The 17789-nt window shown below is 45.7% G+C and overlaps 1 protein-coding gene across 5 annotated transcripts in view; it reads right to left on the bottom strand.

The window, feature by feature from the left end:
- RAB3IL1 (RAB3A interacting protein like 1) overlaps positions 1-4289 on the bottom strand; it is a 29932-nt gene extending 25643 nt beyond the window's left edge. For 2 of the 5 annotated variants that reach the window (XM_083486698.1, XM_083486700.1), the window contains exon 1: positions 3942-4179. In XM_083486698.1, coding sequence (XP_083342824.1) covers positions 3942-3952 — 11 coding nt within the window. In that variant the 5' untranslated portion in view covers positions 3953-4179. Of the gene's footprint in view, positions 1-3941 lie in introns of all 5 variants that reach the window. The other 3 variants (XM_083486696.1, XM_083486697.1, XM_083486699.1) reach the window with 3 other exon arrangements.
- Between the last annotated feature and the right edge of the window lie 13500 nt (positions 4290-17789).

Below are 17789 nucleotides of genomic sequence, written 5' to 3'. Positions count from 1 at the left end.
CAAACTCAAGAAAGGCGGGTGGGGAGCAAGAAAGCTTTCCCTCATTGCAAGCGTCTTCTAAAGACAGACTTTCCTCAGGTGCTCATAAAATCCAAAGTTGTGGACTCTCATTCAGGTTAAGGTGGAAAGCTGAAGATGATTTTATCCTGTAACATATGTATGAGAACCCAGTGCAAACTTTATGAGCAGCTTTCCCAGCTCACCACTGCACATGGGAGTAAATGGCTCTTTATATAAAAAAGGAGCAGCCCCAGCAATACTTTCAAGCAGTGTTCTTATTCTTTCGGGAACAAATTTTCGCTTCTTCTCTTCCCTTTCTGATGATTCCCCCCATCTTCCTTCGAGCCTATCCCCATCTTTTGTGTTGTTTTTATGATGCTAGCCAGCCGCTCTGAGCCTGGCCTCGGCCAAGGAGGGTGGGATACAAATAAATTATTATTATTTATATATCTTTTCCATCCTGCTGTGCTGCCTCTCAGCTGCAAACCCACCATGCAACATGTGTCATATCTCCAGATAAATGCCCATGGATGGCAGCTTGTCATTTTACTCCTATTTCTGCCCCACTTGTTTATCACACATTGTTTGAATTGGCTGACCAATTGGAAGCTAAGGAAATCAGGACGAGGACACAGATTCACACACACTATGCTGTGGCTACTGTTAGACAGGATTAGAATTGCCCCCTTCTGCTTATCTCAATGAACTGTCCCTGATTAAGTTTGAAGATATAGTACGATATAGATATAGTATCTTCCCTTTGAAGACAATTCTCCCTAAGTGTATTGCATCTGCTACATTGTTTAGAAGGACAGAAGTGCTGTCAATGTTCTGACACAAGTAATAACATTGTTCTCTTAATTGTTTCACAAATGCAGTCTCTGTTTGGGAGACCTTCAGGTAGCAACCCTAAGCTGGATGTGGACTTCATCCTGCAAATCTAGTTCAGGAGCCCAATGCATATCATCAAGTGTCTTCACAATGGGAAGTATTAAGTCAGATTCTGCCAAAATGAAGCAGGGTGGGTGTAAACGTGCAAGATCTGCATTTTTAACAGGAGGCCCTGGCGGTTTCCTGCAGAACTGATCAGACAGGGCTGTTTCCTGTACGAAAAGCCTGTGGGACACTTTCAGCACAATTCTGCAGGGAGCACACACATCAGAGCATGTCCCAATGATTCTCATCATCCACTCCCAAATCTGCTAGGAATATGCTCTGTCACCAAGAGAAGGAAAATATTCCCTTGCCGATGCAAGGGTAAGCCTGCTCTTTGCCATTCTATTAATCCTTGCAGTCCAGAATAGATGCCATCTATGTTTCACTGTACAAAGTCTTGCCTTCTTTTACTAATGTGAAGAGGTAGTTGGTATCCGGAAAACTATACAGCATCATAAGGTTTGCTATACAAATTGATAAAGTTTCACTACGGCCCTCTGAATACAGGATTGTACTACAGTAGCACCAACTATTAGTACGGGAACAATGCTGACAGGTTTGTTTTTGGGGGCTCACTGCTGTACTTTAATTAGCAAATCATGTTATTCCTCAAACTTCTGCTTTTACAGATCAAGAGCCTGTCTTGCGCAGATGTTATATACACCCCCCAATTTGATTCTAAAGCTTAGAACAAAAATAGGAATCTTCTGCACCAGTGCAAAGCTGTTTCTTTCCTAGCCTAATTGCTGTGCAGCAGGGGTGAACAAAAATGGGGGGGCAGTGGCGTAGCGTGGGTTGTCAGCACCCGGGGCAAGGCAAGTAATTTGTGCCCCCTAACCCGTGGATTTGCGCCCCCTAACCCGTGGATTTGCGCCCCTACCCCCCAGATGTTGTGCCCGGTGCGGCTGCACCCCCCACACTACGCCACTGGGGGGGGGGAGGAAATCACAACATGCAGGAACAAAAGGTTAACTCTTCCCTCCTCACCTATGAGACATACAGCAAAAATCACCCCCTGCGGCAAATAGGCTTAAAAGTCAGCTCCCATTGACAACTATGGAATCTGCTTTTTAAGCATAATTGTTGTGCAGGGGAGGTTGCAAGAAAGAAAGGCACAGGCCAGAGTTTCTCTACCCTCCTCTGACATCCTTAACTAAAGCAAGAATGGATGGATGGATGCTTAGACAAATTTTGATGTAAACCCGCATGATTTTTTTCAGGCACAGGTAAAATGTGCACACTTTGCAACAAATGTACCCAAAAGTTTGAAATTACCATGCTTCTTAATAGCCACTGCTTCAGACTAGATCCCCTTGCACAGAATTCCTCAAATAAGCCTTGCTGCGAGAGCCCACAGTATCTGGTTGTCACATGATGCAGGCAGCATCTCTGATGTCCTAGAGACTTTGACAGCATGTCAACAATTAAACCAAGGTCACTGCAGGGTTTTGATGTGCCTCATTTATCTCGTTTTGCCAACCAGAAAACTTTTCAGCATGGGGGTGGGGGATGCAATTCCCTTCTCTGTGGCTAATATTTCTGCAGCAAACCTGAGGTCACTGTCCCCTATTCATCAGCAGCGATCAGACAAGCCACTGGCATCCAAAGATGAAGAACTGGATATTCAGAATTTTCCGTTTCCTTCCTAGAAGCAAAATCACTTACTTTAACCCTCCCTTTGCAATCCTGAGCATGAGGGCATGAGAGTGCCAAAGGTGTTTCTTCCCAGGAGCAAACAGCTTACTGTGGTCCTCCTCTCAAGCCAAACACCAAGAGAGTACCAAACTGCTCTTGAACAGAGCCCCAAAGAATTCCAATAAAATCCTGGGGACTGAGACACACTGGCACTTAGATTTTGACCCTCTAAGTTGCTCCAGTTGTTCTGCTTTCCAACTTTGCAAATTTATGAGAAAACACAAAAGAGGAATCCAACGTATATCCCAGCCAATTTAGGCTTTCTATTCACAGTGTGGATTGGTTTTAATGCTTAAATGAGTGGAAATGCCCTCAGGGGAAAATAGGTAGCACATCTAACTAGGAATTTCATCAAACTGGAGGCTCATAAGAAACATCTTCCTAACACACAAGCTAACTGCGCTGCCCTGCATCTTAAACCCATCCTCTGCCCTGTATATCTGCCCTTAGTGGCAAAACATGAAGTTATTCCAAGTACAGGCCAGTCAAGGTTCCACCTGGGACAGTCCTTTCTTCCTTGGCTGTGTTTACACTACCTGCTTTAAAATGCGGCCAGGTCGTTTGTTTTTCTCAGTTCGGTTTGAAGCTGGATTGTTTTGTTTTTTTTATGGGGTGGGGCATGTAGTATTAGGAACCGAAATGATTTGCGGCTTGTGTCCTACCTACACCACTTCCCAAACTAGCTGTGGGACCGCATTGCATGCAAAGTAAACGGGAGCCTCTGTCTGTAAAATGGGGGTGACAGTGGCCTACCTTTCAAGGTTGGCGGGAAGCTGAAGGAGGCTGGGTTTTTAAAACGGAGTTTGGACGCTAAAACTTCTGGAGACAGGGTTATTAACGATCTCCGACGTTGCGGGAACTAGACGGCAACCCTCACCCAACGGCATTGCCTCGTTTCGGGCAGCGGCATCCCGAGCGTCCGGGAGAAAGTTTGCGACCGGCAACGGGGGAAGGCGAGTGGGAGGGAGGCGGCGCAGAGCCTCGACTGCACCCGGAAGGTCCAGGGAGTCGCCTCGCCGCCCGCCCAGACAGACGCGTCTTCCCTCAGGCGGCGACGCCAGCGCTCGGGACCCCGTCTCTCTCTCTCCCCCTCCCTCCCGGATCCCGCCACTTTCCCCCGCTGCCTCCCGCCGCTCCTTCCCTTCCCAGGAGAAGCAAGACCGGGCTGCAAAAGGAAGCGGCGCATTCCCTCCCCGAGGTGCAGCTGAAACAGACAGAGGACAAAAGGCCAGGGAAAGGGCCAGGGCCGCCTCTCCCTGCCTCCGCATCCCGGCTGGAAACGGGTCCCCGCAGCAGGGCTCCCGACCTACCCTCTCCACATGCTGCCTCCGCTGCACTTCCAAGGACGTGGCCCGGAGAGAGAGAGAAGGAGGCTCACGAGGAGGAGGCAGGGGAGGCGGGGGCAGCCATGGAAGTCTCGGGGAGACGGCGATCGATCCGCCTCTGCCTGCGCTCCTTCCCTGCCAGCTCCGCTGCTGCAGTGGCGGAGAAGCCCTTCCAGGCAGCTGCTCGCCGGCGCGTCTCTGCAGCGCGGGGCGGGCGGCGGGGGGGGAGTCAGCCGGCGGGAGGGGTCACGTGACCTCTTGGGAGGCTCCCCCTTCCCACTTCCACAGCGCCAAGATGCACGTGCACATCCAGCTCGCCAGCGAGTCACGTGACGCCCCCCCCACAACACCCCCCCATCCATTCACTCGGGTTCTGCGCGGCGCCCGAGCGCGGGCTGCCCCTCCCTTCGCGTGAGCCTCCTCTGCGTTTCATTCGAGTGACGGGATCCGGCGTGACTCTCTGCTCAACCCCCAATTCCTTCTTTCCACGCCAGCCCTGCCAGCTGCCAGCTTGGGCTTTCTTCCCTGATTCAGGCATTCTCGCCAAGATGCGCCCCCCGCCGCCTCCGCTCTTCAAGCGTCTCGCCCTCGACGCAGGACCGGAGTAACGGAGGGAGGAGACGTGGATCGCATAACGCTCGCCGCGCGGCTGTAAAAGATTGCTGTTGAGATGGAGATACCGGGCGCAACCGAAGTCCTGATGCCCGGACACTTGGGAGAGGCTGTGTGGCTCAGTGGTAGAGTGCCTGCTTTGCGTAACGAAGGTCCCGGGTCCAGTCCCAGGGACGCCCTGGTGGGGCTGGGAGGGACCCCTGCCTGCAGATCTGCCAGTCAGTGAAGACCCTAGAAGAACCAGTGGTGACTCCCTATAAGGCAGCTCCTACTTACTAGCCTGGTGCCGGAGTTGATGGGCATTGCCATTCAAATGGCATGCATGTGCCACGTCTTCTGATCACTTATTCAGGGTGGGGCTTACCTGCCCCTTCCCCAATATTTTATTCAAGTTGGCACCCCTGGCTGGAAACATTGGCATAGCCAAGGGGCTGCAGCTGCCCACCCTAAATCAATCAAATTCAATACGAATATGAGGTTCTCCCCCCCCCCCCAACAAAAGCCTGCCCCACTAACAAAAATCCTGGCTAGGCCCATGGCTGGAATTATAGGTAGAAATAATTCATGGACCTACACACACCCCTCCTCTCCCCAATTTTAGGCAAACTGCCCTCTCACGGCCTTATAAAAACAGTGGGAGGGGGATCACCAAAGGAAAGGGGCCAGTCTCTCTCCACTGACATAATTTGAGCAGTTTTTATATGATGACAAATTGCTTTTAAATGTTGCCAAACCCTGAGCCTTTAAGGGCAGCGTGGCTTACCAATATTCTGCTGTGCCTGTTTACTCGGAAGAAAGCTCCCCCTGACATGGAGAGCAATTGCTCAAGTGTGCATTAAAGCAATCTTAACGAATACATCTATGTAATTGGATTTCAAGACTCTGAAGGTCAGGGGCCCATCCCTCACATTTTGACTTGGAAGTCAGCTTGAGTTCATTGGGAACAGCTTTCAAGGAAATGTGCAATGTGACAGGCAGTCTTGCAGCCCCTGCTTTAGCGGGGAGGCAGTTCAACAGCGTGTCAGCAAAGCATGACAGGCTTGCTATACCTGATTCAAAATGTTCGTGGTCTCAGGTGAGGGGAAGCACTCAAAGGAACACATTGCAATTGTGATCCACCATCGTTATGCATGGATTTTCAGGTTTACGTAGGCGAGATATGTTGCTGTTAGAGAAATAATACACCTCTAAATTAAAGCCCTACTGAAACGCGACAAGAAATTGATGTTATAGAGCAACTTCTTCCCCTTCTTCACCAGACCTAATAGAGGGAAGGGTCTGTTTCCCTGGAATTATCCTTCACGAGCATTTAAAGAGGAAGTTACCTCTAAAAGCTCTTGCTGAAAGTACATTTGAAAAGTCTTTTAAGGTGGCATAGCCTTTCTTTCGCTGCTGAAACATACTAGAATTCAGGAAAAGAGTGGCTGTAATAATGCGTTGGATGAGAACCATGTATTTTTCATGCATTTCCACAGGACTTTAATGTAAAGGCACATTATTTTCCTGGCCTCCTTAATAGCAAAAATGACATTTGTTCCCCCTATATAAACACCACACACACTGATGGTTTATAATAATTTTTTTAAGTGTTCCCTCTGTTGCCCTTGAATATTGTGGTAATAAAGAGAAGCAAGTAGGGAGGGAAGAAGAGACAGATATGCTATGTAAGCAACAGACTGTCTTTGGCATATCAAGATGTCCTTGAGGCTGGGTAATGCTGATGTCTTGCCTAGATGTAGTTTCATGGAAAGCCAGAAGCAAATGAAAATGTCAGGTTTTTTATGCAAGGGACTGTGTTTCTCCCTCTTGCATTTAACTCACAGCTGATTGTCATACCTTCTTCCTGCAGCATGTCACTCCCGCTCGACAAATTCAGAATTATTAATAAAAAAAAAGACATGCTGCCCCCTTAATCCCATGCTCTTCAAAAACAAGGTTCCAATTGCTGTTGCATAAATATCAGGTGAAACAGCAGCAGCCCATCCATGGCAAAAGTGGAAAAGACGACCCGGTAAAAATTAAACAATAAAATGAACCATCAGGATTCTGGACTAGATACACCTTTGGTCTGATCCAGGAGGGTTCTGAAGCTTTCATGTTCTTATATTAATATCAAAATCCCATTTCATTCTAATGCATCAAAACTATATAGTACTTCAGAGGGTCAGCAACACCTGCTACACTCAAATGCAAGTTCATTTAACTTTCTAAGTAAGACCAGACTTACTGGGCCATCCAGTCCCATCTTGAACGGTAATTTTAGACAGCAGCTTTTAGCAGCATGGGGGCTCCAATTTTCCTGCCCCAACCTCCACTAACTTTCTACATTTTAGGACACACACACAAAAAAAAAATGTCCAAAGCTGTTAACAGATCTGAAGAAAGTGGCAGATTTCTATGTTTCTTGCTTCTTGTCTCATGCATGTGAACTCATTATTATAAAGCCCAGAAGTTCCAGCTACCTAATCTTACTCCTTGGCCCAACAAGTATGCATAGGATTGCAGTCCTTAGCCCCTTGGATAAAAATGATGACCATAATTCCACAAGCCCTTTTATGCCTATTACATGGATGTACAGTATGTGAGTGGTGTGTTTCCCTTTATTTCCCAAACAAATTCCACAAGAGGAATTTACAAAGCCATTCACAGTGCTACATGGGGGTAAAAAAAATCTCTTGCTGATTGTATGGGTGTTCTCCAGATTAGGGGCCCTGCTTCTTATCCCTACCATTAGTCACTAATGATAAGCGGGCATGACAAACAACTGTTTCTCCATCTTTCTGACACCCTTATAAACATTTTGAAAGCTATAAACTGGTTTCTCCCCAAAGTCCTTTTCGGCAGGCAAAACATACCAAGTTTGTGTAATGTTTGCTCCTATGGTTTGTCTCTAAGTCCTTTTATTATCCTCGTAACTCTGCCCAGAATCCTTTCCAGTTTGTCAACATCCTTCTTAAATTGTAATTCCTGGAACTGAACATCACCCTCCAGATAAGGTCTTTCCACTGTGAGCGTATGAGGTTGTTCGATGTTGTGAAATGGCAACTTGAGCCAAGTAAAAATGCATTGTTTAACTAGCTTGGGGGAAAGGAACAAATGTAGAGTGTGTTGCAGCCAGTTCACAGGTTGGCAAATCTAGCAATTCCAATACGTTCAGTGAGATCCACACATGAAATTACTGCTTTATGTTGGAACTGACATGCAAATCCAGCATTTACACAAATATAAGCCCATTTTCCATTACCCATGTTGAGGTGAAAGAGTTATGGAAATTTGGACATTGTATAAGTGTGCCCATATGCCCGCAAATCAGTTCAACTAAATGTGAGTGGAACTGTTCTGTTCCACTCAAGTTAGTTCACTAGGACAATGGAAATTTTTCCATCCAGAGTCTGACAAATAATCATTTCAGATTCCAGAACAAAAGTACAGCTCAGAACAGCTGCTGGCCTTTTTTCTAATGTACGGAAGCCTCATGCTTAGCTTAGGACTGGCTGGTATCCTTGACCTGAATCATCACAAGAGATCTTTCCATATACACAAAGTCTCTTATACAAAGAAAGCCCAAAAGCATGTGTGCTTCTTCCCCTTCCAGGGGATTTTCTGGAACCACCACCAGATTCCATAGCCAATTTGTTGAGGAATCTGTCCAAGATGGGGAATCTGCTAACTAATTCCAGTATGTACAAAATTTGGTAGCATCCCTACTTGTTGTGCAGAGTGGCAATCACAAGTACATAGTTTTGCTCCACTCCATATAATGAACTGTCGGCTTTATGTGAAACGGCCACCAGGAGCCATGTTTGAAAATGGAAAAGTACAGACTACAGTCTTGCTAGTGACCCAGTAAAAGGTAAAGGGACCCCTGACCATTAGGTCCAGTCGTGGAAGACTCTGGGGTTGCAGCGCTCATCTTGCTTTATTGGCCAAGGGAGCCAGCGTACAGCTTCCGGGTCATGTGGTCAGCATGACTAAGCCGCTTCTGGCGAACCAGAGCAGCACACGGAAACGCCGTTTACCTTCCCGCCGGAGCGGTACCTATTTATCTACTTGCACTTCGTGCTTTCGAATTGCTAGGTTGGCAGGAGCAGGGACCGAGCAATGGGACCTCACCCCGTCGTGGGGATTTGAACCACTGACCTTCTGATCGGCAAGCCCTAGGCTCTGTGGTTTAACCCAGTACAAACTGACAAAAGTGGAAAACACCTGACAAGAGTTCATTTTACTTTATTTGTATGCATGCATATATTAATGCTTTAAAATGGTGACAGCAGGGTGAGTCTGGCTATCAAAGACAATGCATATGTCCTCAGGTTAAAAAGAAAAGAATGTTGCTAATGCAGGATGGAAAGAATTCAGAGACAGACAAACAGACAGACAGAGCAATCTAACCACTAGCTGGTTGTGTTACAGACCCAGTTCATGGAAGCAAAATAATAATAATAATAATAATAGTAATAAATTTTTATTTATACCCCGCCCTCACTGGCCAGGACTGGGCTAAGGGTGGCTAACACCAAATATGAATTACAATAAAACGTAATAGAAAAACAACAAACAAACAAACAAACAAACAAACAAACAAACAAAGAGTTAATTAAAATACTGCTTAACATACAGCTTAAAATGCAGCCTCATTTTAGTATGTGCCATGCATCCTGAGCCAGCACCTAATAGTCTACAAATCACTTTATCAACAACAACAACATTATTTAAACTGAAACCTTAGGAATAGCAACACCCCCCCCCCCCACAAATTGGCTTCAAAACGAAAGCAAGGAAATGATAGCTGAGGGAGAAGGAATGTGCTAATGAAAGAACTTCCAGAGGGATAGCTGGGTGAGTCTGCTCTAGCAAAAACCACAAAGCATCTTCCAGCACATCTATTACAAGCATTTTATTTATTTACGTATTTCTTCGCTACCTTTTAAGTCATGATCCTAACAAGGCAGTTTAGAGAACAACAACATAATGAAAGATGTGAAATGCAAGGCGGTCCAAACAATGTTAAAATGTCAGCATAGAAACTAAGGCATCGCCTATATAATTTAAACATGAATCAAACAGCAACTTAAGATTCAGATATATAGCATTAATGTACTAGAGTCCACTTCATCAAACACTAATGGAAGAAAATACTTCTCAGTTGAATGTATCAGGAGAAAAAGGAAAAGTCCCTTCACTGTGCAGGCCATTTTGCCAAAACAAACTCCAGAGCAGTTTCAGCTGTGCAGCTGGAGGAGCCAATCGATTGCAATAACATATGGCTGGGGATTTAAATTGGCACCAGATCCTGACTGTGGCTCCTTCCCTTCTGAAATACATAACGGTCTGGAATGCAGGATCCCCTTAGACGAGTGCTGAGACAGCTTTAATTGGCTCAGCAGGAAAGACTGGAGTTTAGAGAAATAATACCGCACAGGAAATAAACATGGACAGCAGCCGAGGGGCGGGGGGTGGGGGGGAGAGGGGTTTCAAATGGAGGTTAGATGGAAGGTTAGATGGTTGTGATTTGAAGCCTTTGTGACACATGAGCTTTAAAGAAAGCTGGAAAGCCTGCAAGCACGAGGTCAAGAAATTGGTAGGTGAAGCCAAATTGCGTATGTGGCCCTGATGCTCAGGGTGGCTTTTCCATTTTTTTATATAGATCAGGGGTGGCTAACAGGTCATAGAGCGGGAAGGCGATCCAGGCCAAGGCAGCATCCTAGGAAGGGCTGCAGCTCAGTAGCAGAGCATCTCTTTGGCATATAGAAGGTTTCATGTTCTACCCCAGACATCTCAAGGTAGGGCTGGAAGGAGATGGCCCCATCTGAAATCCTGGGGAGCCAGTCAGTGCAGACAATACTGAGGCAAATGGATCCGTGGTCTGACTTGGCGCAAGGCAGCTTCCTATGTTTTTTTATGTTCCACCCCTGGGCAGATGGCCATCTAGCCTGCACTTAAGTAATTCCAGCTGAAGGAGAAGCCACCTCCTTCTGAGAGAGTCTGTTCTTCCACCATCAGAGAGCTCTTACCACTGGGAAGTTTATCCTCATGTGGCAGAGGGGCTTGAACTGTGCCCTCATGGCCTGTAGGCATATGATAAGGGTCACATGCCCAAGCTATCTGAGTGTAGCCCTGCATGTGTCTGTATGAGAGGCTGCTTGGGGAGGTCTCTGAGCTCCTTGAAAGATGTTTGTACAGTGGTACCTCGGGTTAAGTACTTAATTCGTTCTGGAGGTCCATTCTTAACCTGAAACTGTTCTTAACCTGAAGCACCACTTTAACTAATGGGGCCTCCCGCTGCCGCCTCACTGCCGGAGCATGATTTCTGTTCTCATCCTGAAGCAAAGTTATTAACATGAAGCATTATTTCTGGGTTAGTGGAGTCTGTAACCTGAAGCGTATGTAACCCAAGGTACCACTGTATTATATTGCTCTTCACTGCAGCTGGGGGGGGGGAGGTCTAACCCAGCTCACTATCCGTATGCTGTTCTCCACTCTTGCTCCCAGCCACTAAACTAAAACACATTTTTAAAGTTAAAATGACAGATTTTAGGGGGTTTTGGTGAACCACAAAGAAAAAAACCTCCAGGGGGTGGATACAGCCCCCAGGACACAGATTATCCAACTCTGCTAGAGTGTTTTGACAAGCAGTTAACAGCTATGCACAAGTCACCATCCCATCACTGCCCTACTGAGATTCTCTCTCTCCTTGCCTGTTTTATTATGGGGTTTAAAAAATGCTGCATACTTTGTCTTTGGTTGACAACCCCTAAAGATCATCACCTCAATTCTAAGCTAGCATCTGCATGAATCTGGAGCAATTCAGGAACTTAGTTGGTGCCCAGAAATCTGCCAGTGGAAACAGGCAAGGAGAGTTTCCATGTTTCTTACACATCATGTGAGTTTGGCACCCCATTGTTTTGTGGTTTGCAGATACTGCTGCCTTTGCATGCAAGCATCCATTGATGGACACTGTTGAAGCTAATATTTAAAATAATGGCTGGGAAGCAATAACAACTTGTCAGCAACCAGATTATCTCTGGCGGCTTAGTTATGCGAAACTGTCTGTCAAACAGCAACTATGGCAGATAGAGGCTCCGTATTTGTTAAACACAATAGCCACTGATGAAAGGCAAGCTAGGACGTGATAAGCTTATCACTTGATTACTCCCACGGCAACCATCTTAAATGGCGGCAAGGTTTGTAAGGCAATGAAAAATTGTAAAGTGTGAAGATGATGATGATGATTTCTACCCCGCCCATCTGGCTGGGTTTTCCCAGCCACTGTGGGCGGCTTTCAACAGAACATTAAAAACAGAATAAAACTTCAAACATTAAAAACTTCCCTAGCAGATAGACTGCTAGGACTTTCATGAGCTGATGATGAAGATAGGCTAATCTATCTTTTGCCCAGCTAGTGCCCTCCCATCAGCCTCAGCCAGCTCGGCCATTTTGGCTGGGGCTGATGGGAGTCATAGTCCAAAATGTGTGATGGGAACCAGCTTGGCAAAGGCATTATGCCAGTGCATCCAGAGTCAAACTTCCAGGACCACAGCTGTTTGATGTATACCCGTGCCCGACTGTCCCTCCTATCTTAGTCTTCTGGTTGCTGAAAGTGATGAGGTAAATTTATTTATGATGTTCTCTTGTACGGCTTGTATTTTAAATTCTTTATGCAAGCCACTCTGGGATTGCTATTGCAATAAAAAGCAGGTAATAAATATTTTAAATAAACATGAACGGATGAATAAAGAAAGGCATGGTCTCTCCACCAGTGCCCCTGCCAAGATTCACACACAAAGACACTTGGGAAGAGCACTTTATTTCCCTCTCATACCATTTTGCCTCCTTCAAAGTTCTAGCTATAATCCTGCCCACCCCTCCCTTCTCTGTGTTGCCTTTTGCTTTCCTTAATTCTTGTCTCCATACACACACCATGCCTCTAGTTGGTTCTGGCTCAGAACACTGCCCTGTTTCGAGATTGGAGAACAAAGCTAGCAGCAATGAATGAGGTGGAACCTCCAGGTTTAACAGGGGAACGTCATGATGAAGATCCAAATACAGAGTTCTTATTAGGGGCACGCGTGTGACCTTGCTTCCCCACATATCTCCCTTGCTGGCTCAGAAGAACACAGAACTCCAATCTTTGCTACCTTCAAGGACCAGCTAAAAGAAAGGAAAGGAATCATCGGCACAGAGGGCGCTCTGGTAACTTATTAGTCCATGTAATAATTAACTCCTGAATCTTAAGCCATCAGAGTAGAAGATCCACAAGTTCAGAAGTGCAGAAAATTAAAAATTAGCAAAGTGAGAACCGAAAGAGTGAAAGCACTGCAGATGCTCAGGTTGTTCTGCTTTCACAGAAATGCTGGTGACAGCTGGGGTCTCACAAATTCATCATTGAGGATGGAAACTATGGAAGTGTAGAAATGAAAACATCCTGATGGGGAATCTGTGGGAGAGAATCAGCATTCAAGATGCATAAGGAGGGCCATGACAGAAGTGTATCAAATTACCGTAGGTCTGGTGCAGAGAAGGTGGGCAGTGACATCTTTTTCCCCCTTCCTCATGCTAGAACCTGGGGCTTTCAATAGAGTTATGCAGTGGTACCTTGGTTTACGAACTTAATCCATTCCAGAAGTCTGTTCTTAAACCAAAGAGTTCTTAAACCAAGGTGTGCTTTCCCATAGCAGCCGGGGACTCATTTTACAAATGGGAAACACTCCACAGGAAGAGGAACATGTTCTGCTTCCAAGGCAAAGTTCACAAACCAAAACACCTACTTCTGGGTTTGCAGCGTTCTTAATCCAAGTTGTTCATAAACTAAGCTGTTCTTAAACCAAGGTACCACTGTATGTTGGTAGATTCAGGACAGAGAAAATGAAGTCCTCCCCACAGTGCATAAATTATGGGATTTGCTACCATAACATTTAAAACCAAATTCACCACCTACAAACACTATCTGCCTCACAGAACAAAAGTCTGCTAGAATCAAAAAGTCTTCAACAGCCAGTGAAAGAGAATGAGCCTAAGGGCTGGGCTACATTTCTGCTTGTCCCGTGCTTAGAAAGCATGGGTCCAAGCAGTTTCACCTTCGCCCTGCTGCTTTCCCCAGAAAACCCACTCTTTGGCACTAACAGCAATCAAACAGCAATCCACAGAAAACCCAGTTGCTGTTTGTTCTGATTCAGCACTAAACGGGGGGTATTCCTGGGGGAAAGCAGGGGAGCAAAGCAGTGTGGGTGAACTGTGTGTGTGTGTGTGTGTGTGTGTGTGTGTGTGTGTATGCACAATCATAGCTGTAGCTCATTGGGAGAGCATCTGCGTTGCATGCAGGAGGTCCCAGGTTCAATCCCCAGCATCTCCCTTGTCTGAAACCCTGGAGAATCACTATTAGCCAGTGTAGACAATACTGAGCTTTATGGCCCAATGGTCTGACGTAATATCAAGCAGCTTCCTATAGTGATGTAGTGATCACAAGATGTAGTGATGGGCATCAACTTGGATGAGTTCACCTAGGGATTGGATCAATTTGCAGAGGATGTTATCAATGGCTGTTAGTCATAGCGGCTTTGTACTACCTGCGGTATCAGAGATATGCCATCTACCCTCTTGTACTGTGGAATACACCAGGGGTTGACTTCAACAGTGCCCATCAGTTGATGGTAAGACTATTGTCAGTGGAACAGGGGAGGGAAGCAATGTCTGGCTATTCCTTCCTCCTTGCAGCCCTCCACGCCCCCTAAATCTAGTCTAGAGGTCTGGAGAATCCTAGTTTAGAGCATTGATGGGGGGAGGGCAGGCAGCTCCAGGGGAAGGGGGAATTCCTGAAAAATGTCCCCCACCCCCATCCTGCTGTTGGAAGCTGAGAGACACTCTTGGACACAAGCCCACACATATGGTAAAGTCTTCTTTATCTTAGAGTGGAATTGCACTTTGCCACATGTTCCCAAACTTGAGGCAACACAAATGCAGGGCTGATGGGTATTTGGTGGCCAGGACATGTGAGGCTGCTTTCATTTGGGGAGGAGAAAAGGCAGAAAAAAGGTCTGGTGCCATTTGCAGGAGGGAATTATCAGACAGGGAAAGGGTTAAATAGCCCTCCCATCCACCATTTTTGCCCCCCCTCCCAATACAGAACCTATGCCCAGCCTCATAATATGGAATTCTGACCTTGAGTGCCTGTGCAAGCACACACGTACCCTAGCAAAGCAGAGAAACGGCTGATGTAAAACAGAGCCTTGGCGCCTCCTTCGTTGTTGCTTCTCGCTTTCCATTTTTCAGCTCTTTTAAACACCCCGAGCCAAAGTCTGCAGCCTGTGTTTATAAAAATGTGCTTACTCTAATTCCTCCATAGTACAGTGTGAGGTTTCCAGCACCCCACCCTCTGAGGGGACAGACGGCGAGTCAAGATCTATGACTTGCTGCAGGAGACAATCATCTGAGATCCTTGCTTTTCATTCTAGCAGGACAGAGAGCAGCTGCCTGTGCCAGGAGACATACTGCTGACCTGAAGCCAGTGAGAGAGTGTGGCCTCCAGAACGTGCAGCATTTTTTTCCTGCCTTGCTTCCAAACTGAGGTTTGCAGGAAAGTCAGGTGCAAAGGAATGAAAAAATGATGCGACATGTATCCTGGAAGTTGTTGTTGTTGTTGTTTAAGAGATGGTGTGATTGCCTAAAAATTAAGAAAAGAAAAAGAAAAGGCTTTGGAAACACAGGCTCCAGCCGCCCACATGCCCCCCTCATCCAGCTGTGTGGAATGTTTGCACAACTGGATGGAATGTTTGCACAGAAGATCCCCCTGGGATCCGTTGAATCTAAGATCTCCGGTTTCAAAGATCTCCAGTTCAAGGGAAGGAAGACAACATTATGTCCCAGTCAGCATTAAAGAATTCGCTTTTTGCTACAAAACAACTGCAGCAGGGGAAAGAGACATGCTAGAACCAAGGAGTGGAGAGAGGTGAAAACAGATGGGATATGGCCCCGTCCGGTCGTGCAGAAAGCAGAGATGGAAGAAGAAACCATCCCAGTGGGAACAAGAGGAGAGCCTGAAGTAGAAAACAGTCTTCCAAAGCATTGGTTAAAGCCCAATTGTGGGCTCTTCCAGATGAACCTATTTATTGAGCATTCGCCCTGATTTGTTTGCACTAAGCTTATACAGAGGTTAGATTATATCCAGTCTTGACTGAACATTTGTTCTGCTTTGTTTGCAGGAAGATTATCCCACAATGAGTATTCATCCTGCGTGCCTCTGGACTGCATGTTTATACAGCTTTGCATTAATCAATTGCTCATTCCCCAATTCAATTCATTTCACCATCAATTTCCTAACTATGAAAAGGTGTGTTACTTTTTAAAAGTGGATTTGTTGTTCTAGGGCAACAGAATGTTTTGAACCACTTTAATTGTGCAAACCTAAATTTAATTGTGCAAAACCTAAATTTCCCAGTATATGTTTGAATCCCTCCTGCTAAATGCTGTCAGTCTTTCAGGGACATAAAGGCAAAACTGGTATGTATGGAGCCATGCCACTTATGCCAAAAAGCTTTGGAACGGTGAGAAAAGAAATCATAATAAGTGTGTGGTATATATCACACTTTTTCCTCGCATGGCAATATGCTATTTGCACATCACAGGAACTGCATCCACAAAGCACACTTCCCCTATGGATACCACGTATGGTAGTCAGATTTTCAGATACTGCATTAGGCATAGGAAGATATTCTATGGAGGCTGACCCATGGGAACAAATGGGGCACTGCCCCACCTAGCCTAGCCTGCTCTCAGCATATTGCCCCTGCCTGCTTCCTATGTACAACCACTCCAGAGGGTGGCCACTAGTTGATAATTCAGAAGCTGTGCAATTGAAAACTCAGTAGAGTGGGAAGGCAAGGAACAGAGGGGTGGATATTGCTTCCCTCTTTCCTTCTTGCTCTAACTCCAGAAATGTCTCATGTGGGAAAGGAGGACCGAGAGTTTGCAAGCTGTAATGTAGTAGCTGTAGTTTTACTCTGGCACCTTGGGAATGCAGGCTGAGGTGTGAGTCTGAGTTCACACAGAGCCAGAATAATTCCAGATTACAATTTACAGCCTTTTTCCCTAGTGGAGTGCTGGTGTTGGAGCAAAAGGAAGGGAGCAGCGCAAGAAACTTCCAGCTTCTTCAAAGGCTAGTGCTGCAATGAGGAGTGGCAATGAAATGTCACAGCCATCATGGGCCATGCTCTGGAGCCTCCTAGTGGCGGATCTCTTGCATGCAACCTATGTGGAAGTGTGTGGTACTTGGGCTGAGCTCAGGCAACAGTTTCAATAAAGCAATGGGAGAAATTCCCCTTTTCTGCCACTTTGGCACTGCTACAGCTAAGTAGATCAAATGCTATGTATATGTAACGGAGATGAAGAAGACTCATTGAAGGGATGGGGAGATGCTGCTTATTCTGTTTTCTTTTAATCTTTAGTTACGGACCAGCCTTATACAAATTAATATGCATACAATTCTCTTTTTTACAAGCCTCTTTTTTTATCCAGTCAATTTTATTCATAAGGAAAGCTTTATTTTTCCCCTTCCTGCCACACTGTGGAGATATGGTGTTACACACTCCTCATTTCACGTAACAACAGAAAATAAGAAATAATTTTAAAAATCAAAATTTTCCAAAACTGCTTCAGGGTTATATGCCCAGGAAAGCCAAACACACACAAAAAACGACAATATTACACTCCACCAATGCTGGACATGTGGAAACTTCCGGAGGCTAGATTTGGCTTATAGCTTGGAGCATGGGTAAACAGGATCAGTTCTTCATATTTGCACTCACACCAGAAGACCAAAAAAGCCCCTGTCATAGATCAGTACTACATCAATACCCATTATAGTTTAATTAGCTTTTATCTACAAATTCCCAGGTTTTTATCTACAAATCCTCTTCAAAGCAAAATGCTTCTGAGACCAGCTTTCCACACTTGAATTCGCTTCTTTTCCAGTTGTGTAGATTAGAAATATTGTCTCTCCATCCCCTCACTTTAAAAATGAAAACTTTAAAGGAAAGTTATTTCATATTTATTTTTCCCTATACAGTGGTACCTTGGGTTAAGAACTTAATTTGTTCCAGAGATCTGTTCTTAACCTGAAACTGTTCTTAACCTGAGGTACCACCTTACCTAATGGGGCCTTCTGCTGCCGCCGCACGATTTCTGTTCTCATCCTGAGGTAAAGTTCTTAACCTGAGGTACTACTTC

Source organism: Podarcis liolepis, assembly GCF_965112155.1.
Source record: "Podarcis liolepis genome assembly, chromosome: 1".
In the NCBI taxonomy this organism is placed as follows: Eukaryota; Metazoa; Chordata; class Lepidosauria; order Squamata; family Lacertidae; genus Podarcis; species Podarcis liolepis.
The sequence above is the reverse complement of the archived record's forward strand: the minus strand, read 5'-3'. Positions and strand labels throughout refer to the sequence as shown.